The sequence below is a fragment of the Diabrotica virgifera genome, chromosome 1 (genome assembly GCF_917563875.1).
Source record: "Diabrotica virgifera virgifera chromosome 1, PGI_DIABVI_V3a".
NCBI lineage: Eukaryota > Metazoa > Arthropoda > Insecta > Coleoptera > Chrysomelidae > Diabrotica > Diabrotica virgifera.
The window spans coordinates 249,904,777-249,918,001 of NC_065443.1; the positions used below are offsets into that span (position 1 = coordinate 249,904,777).

Here is a 13,225-nt window from a genome sequence, read left to right on the forward strand (position 1 = left end):
GATTTATTTCCGCCCTCTTGACATATTCTGACAAAGCTGTTTTTCCTCGTTTCAACGAGACAGCCATTGGTATACCAAGCACCTTTTAAATGGGATTGTTATAACTTTTAAAAGCGTTTTCACTTTTTATTATTCGAAGGCCTTTATATTTTTTTTGTAACTGTTTTTCTGTTTACTTTTTAGCTTTTGGTGACTAGTGTTTATTTGAGCGTTTCGCCTGCGACAATAGAACTTCTTAACAAAACTTTAGCTACTATGACTGGTGGAGATGAAAAGGATAAGGAAAATGATGAAAAGGTCTTCGAATACGACGATTTATGGAAAGACTCTGAACTAAAACCAGAAAAACTGTGGTATTTAAATACAGGTAAATATATTTTTGTGATTTAAATCTCTTGGAACGTATGAGTACATTGGGCTCGATATTTTAGAATACGGTACAGACGCCTTAGCGTTGGAGGATACATGTCCTGCTGATCATGGAAAGGTAGTTCTTCAGGAGTTGTGTATAATATCTATTCCGTCTGTAACTGTAACCGTAGAAGCAGGTGTTGGCAACAAGACCTTACCAATGTTGATGTTGGAAACAGGATTCTCTGGTAGCGTTAAAAACTGGAGTTCACAGGTAAAGATTCTGCATATTTTACTACAAAAAGCAATATTCGCTTATTTTTTTTTATTTTAGATGATACTGGAGGCTGCCCTAACCATGCAGATGGGTTATTATAACAGTAAACTCGCTTCATGGGAACCACTGATAGAGCCTGAAGTCTTTAATAACAAGCACATTCCTTGGGAATTGAAAGTTGAGGTAAGCAATGTAGTAGTAGTACTTTTCATTTCTAAAACTGAAAATTGTTACTTATTTTTAATTAATTATGCAAACTGTCGTTTTTCTGTAGGTGACTATGAATCCAGAACAACCTGCAATAGACAACACATCCGTGTTAAGCCCAGCAGAGTCTGAAAGCGAAAAATGCGAAATAGAGCTACCCCCACCGCTTATGCAAATTGATTTAGAATCTGAGAAAAACTTAGAACTTACTGTTACCAAAACTCTCTTGGAAAATCTTCAATATCTAGGAAAAGCTTTCGCTTCCGCTTTGGACAAAGAAAATATAAAGACACAGGTTGGTACTTTCCTCATATTTTGAATTTTAATGATTATAAAATATGTAACCATTTATCACTGTTTATAGCCGTAACGAGGTCGTTGCGTTTTCGTTGCTCCAGGTAACTACCAGTCGAAGAAAAAGAGCTCGCTTTTTAAAACATTTTTATTTGGGATCAAAATATACAGAAGACAAGATAATTAGCCTTAATTACTCGTTAAGTTCGTTAATAAAATATATTTATAATTTCTACGCATCGAGCTTACTGTTCGGGCCGATGTGACGATATTTATGTACATGAATGAATGATTTTGACGATCGCGCGAAATAGGAATTGCTTTTATTAATACGGCATGAATGTATAAGGAAAGGGGAGAAAGGAGATCCCGCTCACCTCGCCGGATGAAAAGACATATAAAGGATATATGATCACCGCTCATATAAGGATAGGTAAAAGGATATGTAAGAAGAAAACTGTCGGATTCGCTCAGCTCGCCAAAACGACAGCGGAAAATAATCGGGAAATACTACCTACATAAACTCACCTCTTGTACCTCGTTGTTGTCTATTATTCTTCGATCAACGCTCCGAGAATAATAATCAACTAGGCTTTTCGATCCGATTTTTATATCGTTCGAAACAGTACAAAAACGTGTTTTACTTAAATCATTGGGGTACTCTAGACGATAAAATTATATTATCGTCACATAGCCAAACAGAACAAGTTGGTACTTTGTATATATTTTTTCCATATTAATTATTGTAACGATTTATACAGTGATGAGCGCGCTAATAACCGGCAAAATAGCGCAAAAGATGGAAAACATAATACATTGCGAAACAAAAATAGATGAAACTAGTGTAGATGGAAATGATCGTTATAAACGTAAAAATTAACATTACATTACATAGTTTCCCAGCTTTAGACGAATCAGAAGAGTCAATCCAACAGTCATGACAATTGTCACTGTGACACTAGAATTTTATAAAATATTCCTGTTGCAGACGTCGAAAGGTGGGAAACTATGTAACGTAATGTTAATTTATACGTTTATAACGATCATTTCCACCTCCACTATTTTCATCTCTTTTTGTTTCGCAATGTATTATGTTTTCCATCTTTTGCGCTATTTTGCCGGTTATTAGCGCGCTCATCACTGTATAAATATTTAGTATAACTATTTATTATCACATTATTCTAAAGGGATTAAACATTTTCTTTTTATCTTTTAATATTTATAAATAGAGAGCGGAATATATGCAAAGTGCATATAGATGCATATATTGCATATTTTCAGACAACAAACACAACATTGCATATTTAAGCTAAACACGATTTATTTTGCATATTTTAAAAATAAATTATATAAAAGTTTAAAATGTTCCTCTCTTAGTTGGAATTTTATAACTTCGATATGAACGAGCTCGTTATTTATCTATCTATCGCTCATCTGGACTTTCCCATTACTACCTGAATTTAACAATTATGGGTGTTCCCAGAAAAATATTATTTTATTAGCGTAGCAAGTCGTAGGTACCTACCTGCTTTTAAGGGTCTAATAATTAATTTGTCAGTTTCCGGCCAACATTTGTTTAAAGTAAACGTTGTATCGTATTTAGTGTTTTTGAAGTGATTGGTATATATTAAATTTAAATATGTCTACCATTCAAAAAAGTGCTTGGATAAAGTGTTTTCCCGAGCTAAAGCTAAGTGGAGACAAAGTATTTTGCAAGGCCTGTTCCAAAATCGTAAGTTACATTCATTTTCACATTTCATTTTTTAAATGAGGAACTGACAAACAAAAGCATTATGTCCCACAAAAGAAATTTTTCTGGAAAGAGTGTTTTTATTCGACAAATTCGCTTTTACTTCTATAAAGACGGACATAGAGAGAAGCATCAAAATACAAAAATCCATCAAATTGTAGACAATTCCGCTTTTGTTCTTCAGCTTAAGTAACGTACTTTGTTCTTTAAGTAACGTACAAATTGCTAAAGAACTTATGTTCATAAAAGTTAATTTTAGTTTTTTACCAGATCTAATAAAGTCATTAGAACAAAGGAATTTACAATTAAGTGATTCGGTTAATCTTGTTAACACTTTTTCTGCTCATTGTCAAAAAATTCCCGGAAATACAGGGATTACAATTAGAAATAAATTAAAAAATATTTTAGAAAAAAATGAGGGCTTCGATTGTTTGAGGAAAGTTGTACGTATTTTTGAAGGCAACTTTTCTGAAGATCTTACGACTTAATATATTGTTTTATTTTTGAGTATTTTTAATGTGCATTTGCATATTTAGACAAATTTAGAAAAAATACCTGCATATTTGTAGTAAAAGTAATGCATATATATGCGCATATTTTGGTAATGTTGTGTTGCATATATTCCGCTCTCTATTTATAAATATTTTACTACCATTTATAACCATTTAACTTTTTATGAGGTGATGTTATTAAATGCGAAACCGCAGAACATTTTATATCGATTCCGTACATGTCTTCTTACACGTTCAATATAGACCGCTCCTATATCTACAATGCTCCTTGCGAATCATCGATTGTTAAAAACAGTTCTGAAACTCTAATTCTGTCATCTCCTAAATGCATACCGTTTTCTTGTTCAGCAATCCTTTTAAAACAGATTTCATCTTAGGAAATATAGAAATAGCATGGTTCAAGATCGGGCGAATAATGCGGATAGTCCAACATTGAAAAGATGCTTTGAAACGCCAATACACTGCTACCGAAATGTTGACAAGGCATTATTTGCCAATTCCTACATTTTCATCAGACACACCTGTACTTAACCAACTGTCAAATCGGAAAAGGTAACTAATTTTTTCGATATTGTCACCGGCTTTTAACGTGATCGGTCTACCCGAGCGTGCATTTTCTTCACCATCTTCTTGAACATCGTAGATATCCTTAAATCCCTCAAAAACACGTGAATGCTATAAACGTTCATTGTCATATATCTCAATAGATTAATGTTTTTACCGACGATTTTTTCAAGTATTTTGTGAAATTTAGTAATAATTCATTGCTCATTTGCTCACATATCATTCTTCATTCATTCATTCATAACAGAAAGAGTAACAAAAATGAAAGTGAACGCTACAGTTATAGCGACTTATTTTCAGAAGTGAGAGTTAGGGAATCACAAAGAGTAGGCTGCACCCTAAACAGCTTAGGATCACTCGAGTTTATTGCATGCATGATTATATCGTGGCATCGTTAATCTCGTTAGAAAACTAAACAACGACTTATCGCAAGGCTCAGTGCTAGCTTCATTATTATTTAACTTTTATACTGCAGACATACCTGAAACAAAATACCTGGCTTCTAAGATAAAAGTCAAGAAGCAGCAGAACGAGCTCTAAACGAAGATCTAACTACACTGAGGAACTAGCGCTTACGCTCTGACACAAGGAAAACTGAAACCGGAGAGAGTGTCGAGTCAACTTGCGGGAGATACTCTCAATGTTACTCTAAATGATACATACAGCTATCAACATAACAACCTCAAATACCTAGGCGTCATACTTGATAGAACACTCAACATTCAAAAATCGTCTTACAAACGCAGCCGGTAATCTGAGAACAAGAAACAATATAATAACAAAACTTGCTGGAACAACTTGGGGTGCTTTGCTGGTACACTTCGGCCTCTTCTTTACCTCTGGTTTTTTCAGCGGCAGAAATTGTGCACCAGTATGGCTAAATAATGCACATATAATCGGTTTGCTAAACTCAGATACAACTGGCTAGTGATTTTAGTAATTTTGCCAATTTGGTAAAATTGGCGAAAAAATTATTACTAAATAGTTAGTAATTTTGCCAATTTTGGCAAAATTGGCCATAAACAAAAAAATTATCAACTAAAATCACTAGCCAGTTGTGTCTGAGTTTAGCGAACCGACTATACCAAAAAAATCGATGTCCTACTTAATCATGAGAATAATAACTGAATTCATAAAAGCAACCCCAGTGAGATGGCTCCCTACTTTGAGTAATAGTGTTCCACCAGATCGACGCCGTACACAGTGCCGGTTTATCCACTGGGCGCTTGGGGCGGGCGCCCAGGGGCCCGGGGCCCGAAGGGGCCCGTTCCTTTTAATTATAAAAAAAAGACGCTAAATAATCTACAAATTCTCCGAAAAAAATCTCATACGCAGATACGCCAATACACTGCAAAAGCCTATGTTCTATTGTTACATCTCTTCACGCCTATACACAGTGGCGTAATCTAGCCCCACAGGGCCAGTGTTTGTGGCGGGGCCCTTTTCCAAAAACTACAGAAAGTTGTCAGATTTAGCTATGTCTCGAATTGTATACATAATAATCGCATAAACGGAGTTTTTTTAATTTCTAATAATTTTATTTTGAATTGTGGGGCTTAATTAATAATAGGTATATCTCACTTTTCGGTTTTAAAATAAGTTCTTTTAAAATAGTTAAACGGAAGACAAAAATAGATATACATACATCTAATTTATAGATAAAGAAGAGATTATTCTCGAAAATGCCAATACACAAACAATAGGTACACACTCTGTCAAACATTCAAAAGTAAAGCGATTACAAAAATTGAAATTAGGCATTATACAGTGGCCTCTAAGGCTAGCACTCCACTTGCGATTTGAAGTCGCGGCGACAAAAAATAGCTGTCGCAGAAAATTTAGAGTCTAGAAAATTAGTCGCTGTTTTCAGAATCGCGAATTGAATGCTACAAGGGTGTGACATCAGCTTTTAGATGTTTTTTTTACTCTAGATAAAGAAGAAGTCAAGACGTCAATTAATACTTTATGCGAGAAACTTAAAAACGATGTTGATAAAACCAAAGAGAACTTACATAATGAATTACCCATTTTGTAACGTTATGCCAAAATTTGAATAAACATATAATTTGTGAAAAATTTGGTGTCATCCAGGATGTGAAGGCAACTTTTCCCAATATCTTTACTGCAAATTTATTTGATGCGTCAGGTGAGCGGTCTTTTTCGGCTTTAAAAATAATAAAAACAGTTAATAAATTTATTTTTTAGTAAAATTGTGGCTTATTTCCCATAAAAAATACGTAATAATAAAAACATATTTAAGGTCAAATTTTGGTCAAAAAAACCTAGCCGCATTATCACTATTGTATAATATAGAGAATGAAGAACTGGAAAAACTGAATTGTGATAATATTATATAGCAGTTTGAGAATGCCAAGTCAAGAAAAAAGTGATTTAATTTTTGTCTTTATGTATTTTTAAGAATACGTTTTTTGCTTGTCATCTGTTGTTTTGTGGAACTTTCTGTTTTTTATTTTTGTTTTTAAAAGTATTTTTTGGATTATTTTTGACGTTTGCTATTCTTCTTGCTTGTTTAAAAAAATTACTTTATGGATTTTACAGTAAACCTTTATAGTTATGGCATGTGTTTTCTTGTTAAAAAACTGACAATGAATAGCAATGAAGGGGGCCCCTAAACCTCCAGCGCCCAGGGTCCGAAGTTAGGTTAAACCGGCACTAGCCGTACAGCAGCATTAGTGCGAGAGTACCAGATAATTATAACCAACGTATAATATGCGAGCGGCACTCACCCCCAAACTGACCAAGTACTGACCACGGCGTGGCTAGTTTTGCTCATACTTTATTTTTTTGGTGGTACTGAAAACGAAAATGAGGTTTATTTTGAATTTTATGTGAGGGAACATTGTTAAAATCGCAATTTTACCCTAAAAATACAAAAAAAAAACGAAATCACGTTTTTTGCGTTTAACTCGCTACAACTCTGTTCCATTTAAATATTTTTTTCTGAAATTTTTATAGTGTATATTGCTCACCGTGCTGAAGACAATAGGACCAGTTTCAAGCTTTCAGTCTTATTATAATAAAAGTTACAAATTTTTGAAAGTAAAAGGTGCAGATTCCTGAATTGCAAAGTTTAATCGCAAAAGTTGAGTGACAAAATTGAAAATTAACTTTTTAGTTACGTTTATGTTAACACATAGAGTACAAAGAAGTTTTCTGGAAAGTTTGTTTTATAGAAAAATGGTTTTGTAGAAGGTTTTATAGAAAAAAAATGGTGCAACTTTTAATATCGACGTTATAAAACCCCAAAATAACGCTTATTTTGGGGGGTGTATAACGTCGGTATTAAAAGTTGCACCATTTTTGTCTATAAACTACTTTGTTCTAAAACTTTCCAGAAAACCTTAAACTTTGTACTCTATATTTTAACATAAACTTCTAAAAATCTAAATTTCAAATTTCTTCACTCAACTTTTGCGACTAAACATTGCAATTCAGGATTCTGCACCTTTTACATTAAAAAAGTCATAACTTTTATTAGAATAAGACAGACAACTTGAAGCAGGTCCCATTCTCTTCAGAGAGGTGAGAAATATATGCTATAAAAATTTCAGAAAAAAATATTAAAATGGAACAGAGTTGGAGCGAGTTAAACGCAAAAAACGTGATTTCATTTTTTTAGGTTAAAATTGCGATTTTGACAATGTTCCCCCACATAAAACACAAAATAAACCTCATTTTCCTTTCCAGCACCATCAAAAACATAAAGTATTATCAAAATTAGCCATTCACCACACCGTGGTCAGTATCTCGAGAAATAAGCGTTTTTTACGGGGTGTGCCGCTCGTCTATAACTACCAACCCACCAGGATATATCACTCATCACAAAAGAGAACCAGCGACTGAGATGTAGAAATCCTCCAATCAGAAACTGCCTGAAAAATTGTTGATATACTAAATTCGCTAATCTGAGACACAACTGTCTAGGGCTAGTGATTTTAGTAATTTTTTTGGAAGTTAGGTTGCTAGACGTGACTGGAAATTACTACACAACCAAACATACCTGGTCATAGCCAATATTATTAATAGTAAACAGACATAAATAACATAAACCTTACCCCAATTAATAATTATTTATTTACACCATTATAATGTATTGATAACAAATGAGAAAATTATTTATTGTACAAAATAAAAATATTTTGAAGAAAGAAATTCCACAAAATTTGTAGTATACACTCCCACTATTTCCAATAATTCTTCTTATTTTTTAATGAAAGATTAAGTTGATTTGTGATTTGAGCAGTTAATAGTGCAAGGTAGGAATTTTTATGTTGTAGGTGTCCTACTCTGAATGTGTCAAAATGAATCTCGGCTGAGCGAAATTAGTTTACTTAGGATATACATTGGCAATTGCCAACAACAGAATCATACTACAGTAAAACTAGTGTTACCGGCACGCCACCTGTACTAACGGTCAGTTTAAAAATTCCCCAAACCAATTATATGTAGACTACAAAAACTGGCAATACCGGCCACCTTTCTATATCGGCCAATAGTTCTGACAGGTTTTACTGTATGTATATACAGATATGTACCTCAACTTAACGCTTCATCGGATCAAATCTGCCCCGTTCCACCAGGGCGAGGCTTAATTGCATACGTATTCGTGATTTAACAGCCACATATTGAATATACATATTATGTATAACCATAATATAGTTGTATAATTTTAATATATAAACAAAACATAATTATTCTTTTATTATTTTAAGGTCATAGAATCTCCCTACAAGGTCATAAATGCATTAGGAGAAGATATAACACTTCTTCTGGAGGAGAGCTCTTTCACCGGACCACCGTCTGGTGTTGGTGATGTCAATACCTTACAAGATGTGCCACTGGAACTAAAGAAAAACCTAAAAGAAAACGAAAAGCTACATCTAGGTCAAGAATTGCTGTCCAATTCAAAAAGAAAATCGTACACATTGAAACTGGAGGTAAAAAATGTTATTCTTTATATTGTTTATATTTCGTAATGGTTTATGTTGTAGATACCCTTTTTGGATTCCACGTTAACCCTTCCAGTAAATAGGGCAGACAAACGCTACTTCCCTTTGAATTATCGTAGTTCTATTCATGACAACTGGGCTCTTATATCTGATATAAGAGTAGAGGAAGCAGTCACTATTATAACTTTACGAAGTACTGTGCAGGTAATTTTCTTATTACAAACGGTAAAAAAACTCGTCAACTATAAAATGTTAATTTCAGGTTCATAACTACTTCAACGTGCCAATAGACGTCTATTATATGACTTCCAAAGGCAACCAACTTCTGCTGGTCAATACAATTAAGCCCAATGACAAACTGAACGTTCCGCTCAAAGCTGTCTATACACCAACTACAGAACTCTTCTTCGGCGTACCCAATTACTCTGTAACAGCGACGCCATTTACTTGGAAAGAACTGGAAACGAACTTGAAGGTCACGAAGATCCTGCAGTGTTACCCCAAAACAGGGGATAATGAAACCATGCCGTTCGTTATAAAAGCAGTGGGCGAGATGGAGCAGGTTTACTACGAACATACCACTCGACATACAATGGCTAGTACTTGTTACAATATTAATTTGAGACCAGCTGTTATTTTCAAGAACTCTCTGCCTTATAACGTTGTCTGTTGTGTGGATGAATCTCCTGATGAGTTCACTGTAGAACCCGGTGATACATTACAGTTACCTACAGTGGATCCTGGAAAGAACTGTCTCGTGTTCAGGGTACGTACATTTTAAATTGATGGTTTTAGAAATATCCTACTGACTGCGCCAATTTTAGATTCCTGAATATTTAGAAAAAGAGTGGTCCTGTAGGAAAGCCCTAGATGGCGAACCGGAGGAATTTTCGGTGTGGAGTTTCGAAAGTTTCGACAGTGCTACCAAAATGATCCTGGATCTGGGAATGTATATCGTAAGAAAGAACGACTCGCTTGAGTTGATGTTGTATTGTCCGTTCTGGATGATAAACAAGACGGGACTCATGTTAGGATACAGAGTGAGTGCTTTAAAACAAAATATGAATGTTGTTTTTGATGAGAAACTCATTGTAATGTTCAGTGTACGATTTTATAGGAATATAAGGTACGTTTAAAGTTAGAAATATAATTGTTACGTAGATTTTTTATAATTTGTAAAGATTATTCTATATAAAACTTATTTTGCAAATATTTTTGACTGAAAGAAGTTAGACTTTGAATGTTTTGAACAAAAAATCAATTAAGTGAATATTTTCTCTCACTCATTCTAGCTTTAAGTGAGCTTTATTTTCATAAAATCGTAAGTGATGTTTAAAAAAATATAACAAACAGCTGTTGAAAAAATTTAACAATGTTGACATAAGTGTTGTTTTTCAGAAATCTAAAAAATGCGAAAAAGCAGATTCATCTAGTAGTCCTAAGGTATCAGTTGATGAAAGAATACAATTAAGCGTTTTTTTATTTTGGCTTAAATTTTAGCTTTTGCTGAAAATTGATTTTTATTTTATCGCAATTTTCGAAGTGTTGATTTTTGATCTTATTGGCTTATTTGTTTTTTACTCTGTAATTCACTGATAATAATCTAAAATATGTCAAAAATGAATAACCATTTTCAATTTCGTTGCAAAACGAAAATACAGCCGCATTATATTCTAGTCCAATCAGAGAGTGCAGCAAGCACCTCTACCGGTTTCGAAACTTATTAGTCTCTCATCAGGAGGCACATATGCTGCTCTCTCTGATGCAACCAAAACAAACCCCGGCGTGCAGTCACGGATTGCAACGAACGAAATGGCATAGATGCCCTAGCGGCAACTGCTAGCAAAAGACGTAAGTTTTCAATCTAATGTCACATAAAACAACATAATGTTACTCTACATCCCACCAGACTGAAAACAATGGGAACCTTTTCTGGTTACACCTCCGAGGCTTCTACAATTTGCAAGCCATAACGGATGCTGAGACTAAGGAAGATGAGGGAATTTTACAATTTATAATTTACGTCCCATCTGCTCAGCGCGGTAAAGTTCCAACGAGAATGGTTCCCTTCGTATAGCAAACAGAGTAAACATGTAAATCAAAAATGAATAACCATTTTCAATTTCGTTGCAAAACGAAAATACAGCCGCATCATATTCTAGTCCAATCAGAGAGTGCAGCAAGCACCTCTACCGGTTTTGAAACTTATTAGTCTCTCATTAGGAGGCACATATGCTGCTCTCTCTGATCCAACCAAAACAAACCCCGGCGTGCAGTCACGGATTGCAACGAATGAAATGGCATAGATGCCCTAGCGGCAACTGCTAGCAAAAGACTAAGTTTTCAATCTAATGGCATATAAAACAACAGAATATTACTCTACATCTCACCAGACTGAAAACAATGTATGTTGGCTCATCGTCGCGGAATAAGGGAAGAATTTATATTCTAATGACATTTATCGTATGTCATTGTAATAATATATACCAGTTTGTTGAGATTTTTATTTTCTACTGACGTTTATAATGTCTAATTTAAAATTATATACAATTTTGTTTACTTTGTTGGTGCAGAATATAATCATATGACGTCACGACGCGTTTTGGGCTAGCTACAATAATTTGAATTTAGAATCGTCTTTAGGGGCTAAACGGAATACAAAAGCGACTTTTTTTATCTTTGATACATGTTTTAAATTATGTTCTGTTGTGATTTATAACATTTTTTTCGAATTTAAAATTTTATGCAAGTTCCCTATTATCAACTAAAAACATGGTTATATGCGTACAAAATCAAGGCAAAGCAAGCCAAACGTCTACTTGAAAAACAATAACGGCCAAACAACTTGGTTATAACAACAACTCACTATTTAAATTTAAATATTCTTTTTTGAAATTAATATCCGGAGTGAAAATCAAAACGTTAAGAGGCTACATCAGCGCGCGAAAACACATTCCAAGATTGCAGCTTTAATTTTGAATAATTGTATATTTTGTCGAGTTATTTGGCACTCATATACGTAATATAGTAAAGAATGGCGGTACAGAGCTCAATTTCGGAAATATATTAGTATGTGCTCCTATAATTAAATAAAATATTACAAAAATGAGTCTGCACCGCCATTAAGAAGAAAAAAAAATACACTTTCTTCAAGTAAACTTTTTTATCCCATGCCTAGATTTTGTGTCACATTGGAATTACTAAAATCGATTATCTATAACAAGATGTCAAACTGGCTGACTTGGTAACCTTTAACGTACCTATGAGTATAATTATTATCACAATATTGTGCCTTTGTTGTTGATAGTGTCACTACTATTGATAAAAAATATTGACGACGCGCTGATGTCGCCTCTTAAATAACAATTTTAACCTCAAAATAACTCTTAAAATGTAATTTTTATTACAATCAATTGTTGCTTAATCACATAAAAACGTAATTTTATGTAATTTACTATTACAAATTTGTATCAAATATCAAAAATTAGTGGATTATATGAGAAAATTTCTATGAGTTCATTCTTAAAGTGAATTATAGAGTCAAATGACAAATAAATACTTTTTTCATTTTAATATATTTTGAGACATATTTTGCATTGCTTGTAATATTCTATTAATAGTAATGGAGAAATGTACCAGACACTCTTTAGAGTTCAAACTGAGTTGTAAATATGTATTTAAAATATGTCAAATATAAAGATAAAATGTATGGTCTTACAGTAACTTACTTTGTGATAGAAACTGAAATAATTTTGTAAGAAACTTAAGAGTTAAGGTTACTTAGCCAACTAAGCTTAGGACAGTTAAAACTTTTATCTTGATTATTTTTTATATTTCGACGGCTTTAAGCAAAACTGGGTGCTTTGTAGCTTCTAATGATGCAAAATTAAATCAAATTCTGTAAAACAAATATCAACACATGACATAACTTGTAAAGGGTTTCTAACAGTTTAAATAAGACATCATGATCCGTAATCTCATAAGAAATATCGTCTAATATGTCTGTTTATATCCATCTATCGCACGTTTGAGTTTCGCAGTCATTAGTTTCCTCACTTTTCACAATATACAGGGTGAGTCATGAGAAACTGTACATACTCCTACCTCGTATAGAGGCCCCTATGGGGAATAACAACTGACCATTAAAAAGTGTCTGCTCCCATTGTTTAATAATATACAGGGCGAGTTTCGCATTTTGACAGAAATTTGTATTCGTCATAATTTTTGAACGGTCAGATCGATGTGTCTCTTATTTTGGTCAATCGTTACACTATTGTCACCTAATCAACTGATCTATTTA

General features: G+C 33.6%; 1 protein-coding gene across 3 annotated transcripts in view; it reads left to right on the forward strand.

The window, feature by feature from the left end:
* Positions 1–13,225, forward strand: part of LOC114329087 (intermembrane lipid transfer protein Vps13) — a 176,803-nt gene that overhangs the window by 115,111 nt on the left and 48,467 nt on the right. For 2 of the 3 annotated variants that reach the window (XM_028278098.2, XM_050648580.1), the window contains exons 22-29: positions 184–367; positions 432–625; positions 686–811; positions 903–1,130; positions 8,689–8,913; positions 8,968–9,129; positions 9,188–9,691; positions 9,750–9,965. In XM_028278098.2, the coding sequence (XP_028133899.2) occupies positions 184–367; positions 432–625; positions 686–811; positions 903–1,130; positions 8,689–8,913; positions 8,968–9,129; positions 9,188–9,691; positions 9,750–9,965 (1,839 nt within the window). Of the gene's footprint in view, positions 1–183; positions 368–431; positions 626–685; positions 812–902; positions 1,131–8,688; positions 8,914–8,967; positions 9,130–9,187; positions 9,692–9,749; positions 9,966–10,323; positions 10,369–13,225 lie in introns of all 3 variants that reach the window. The other variant, XM_028278099.2, reaches the window with a different exon arrangement.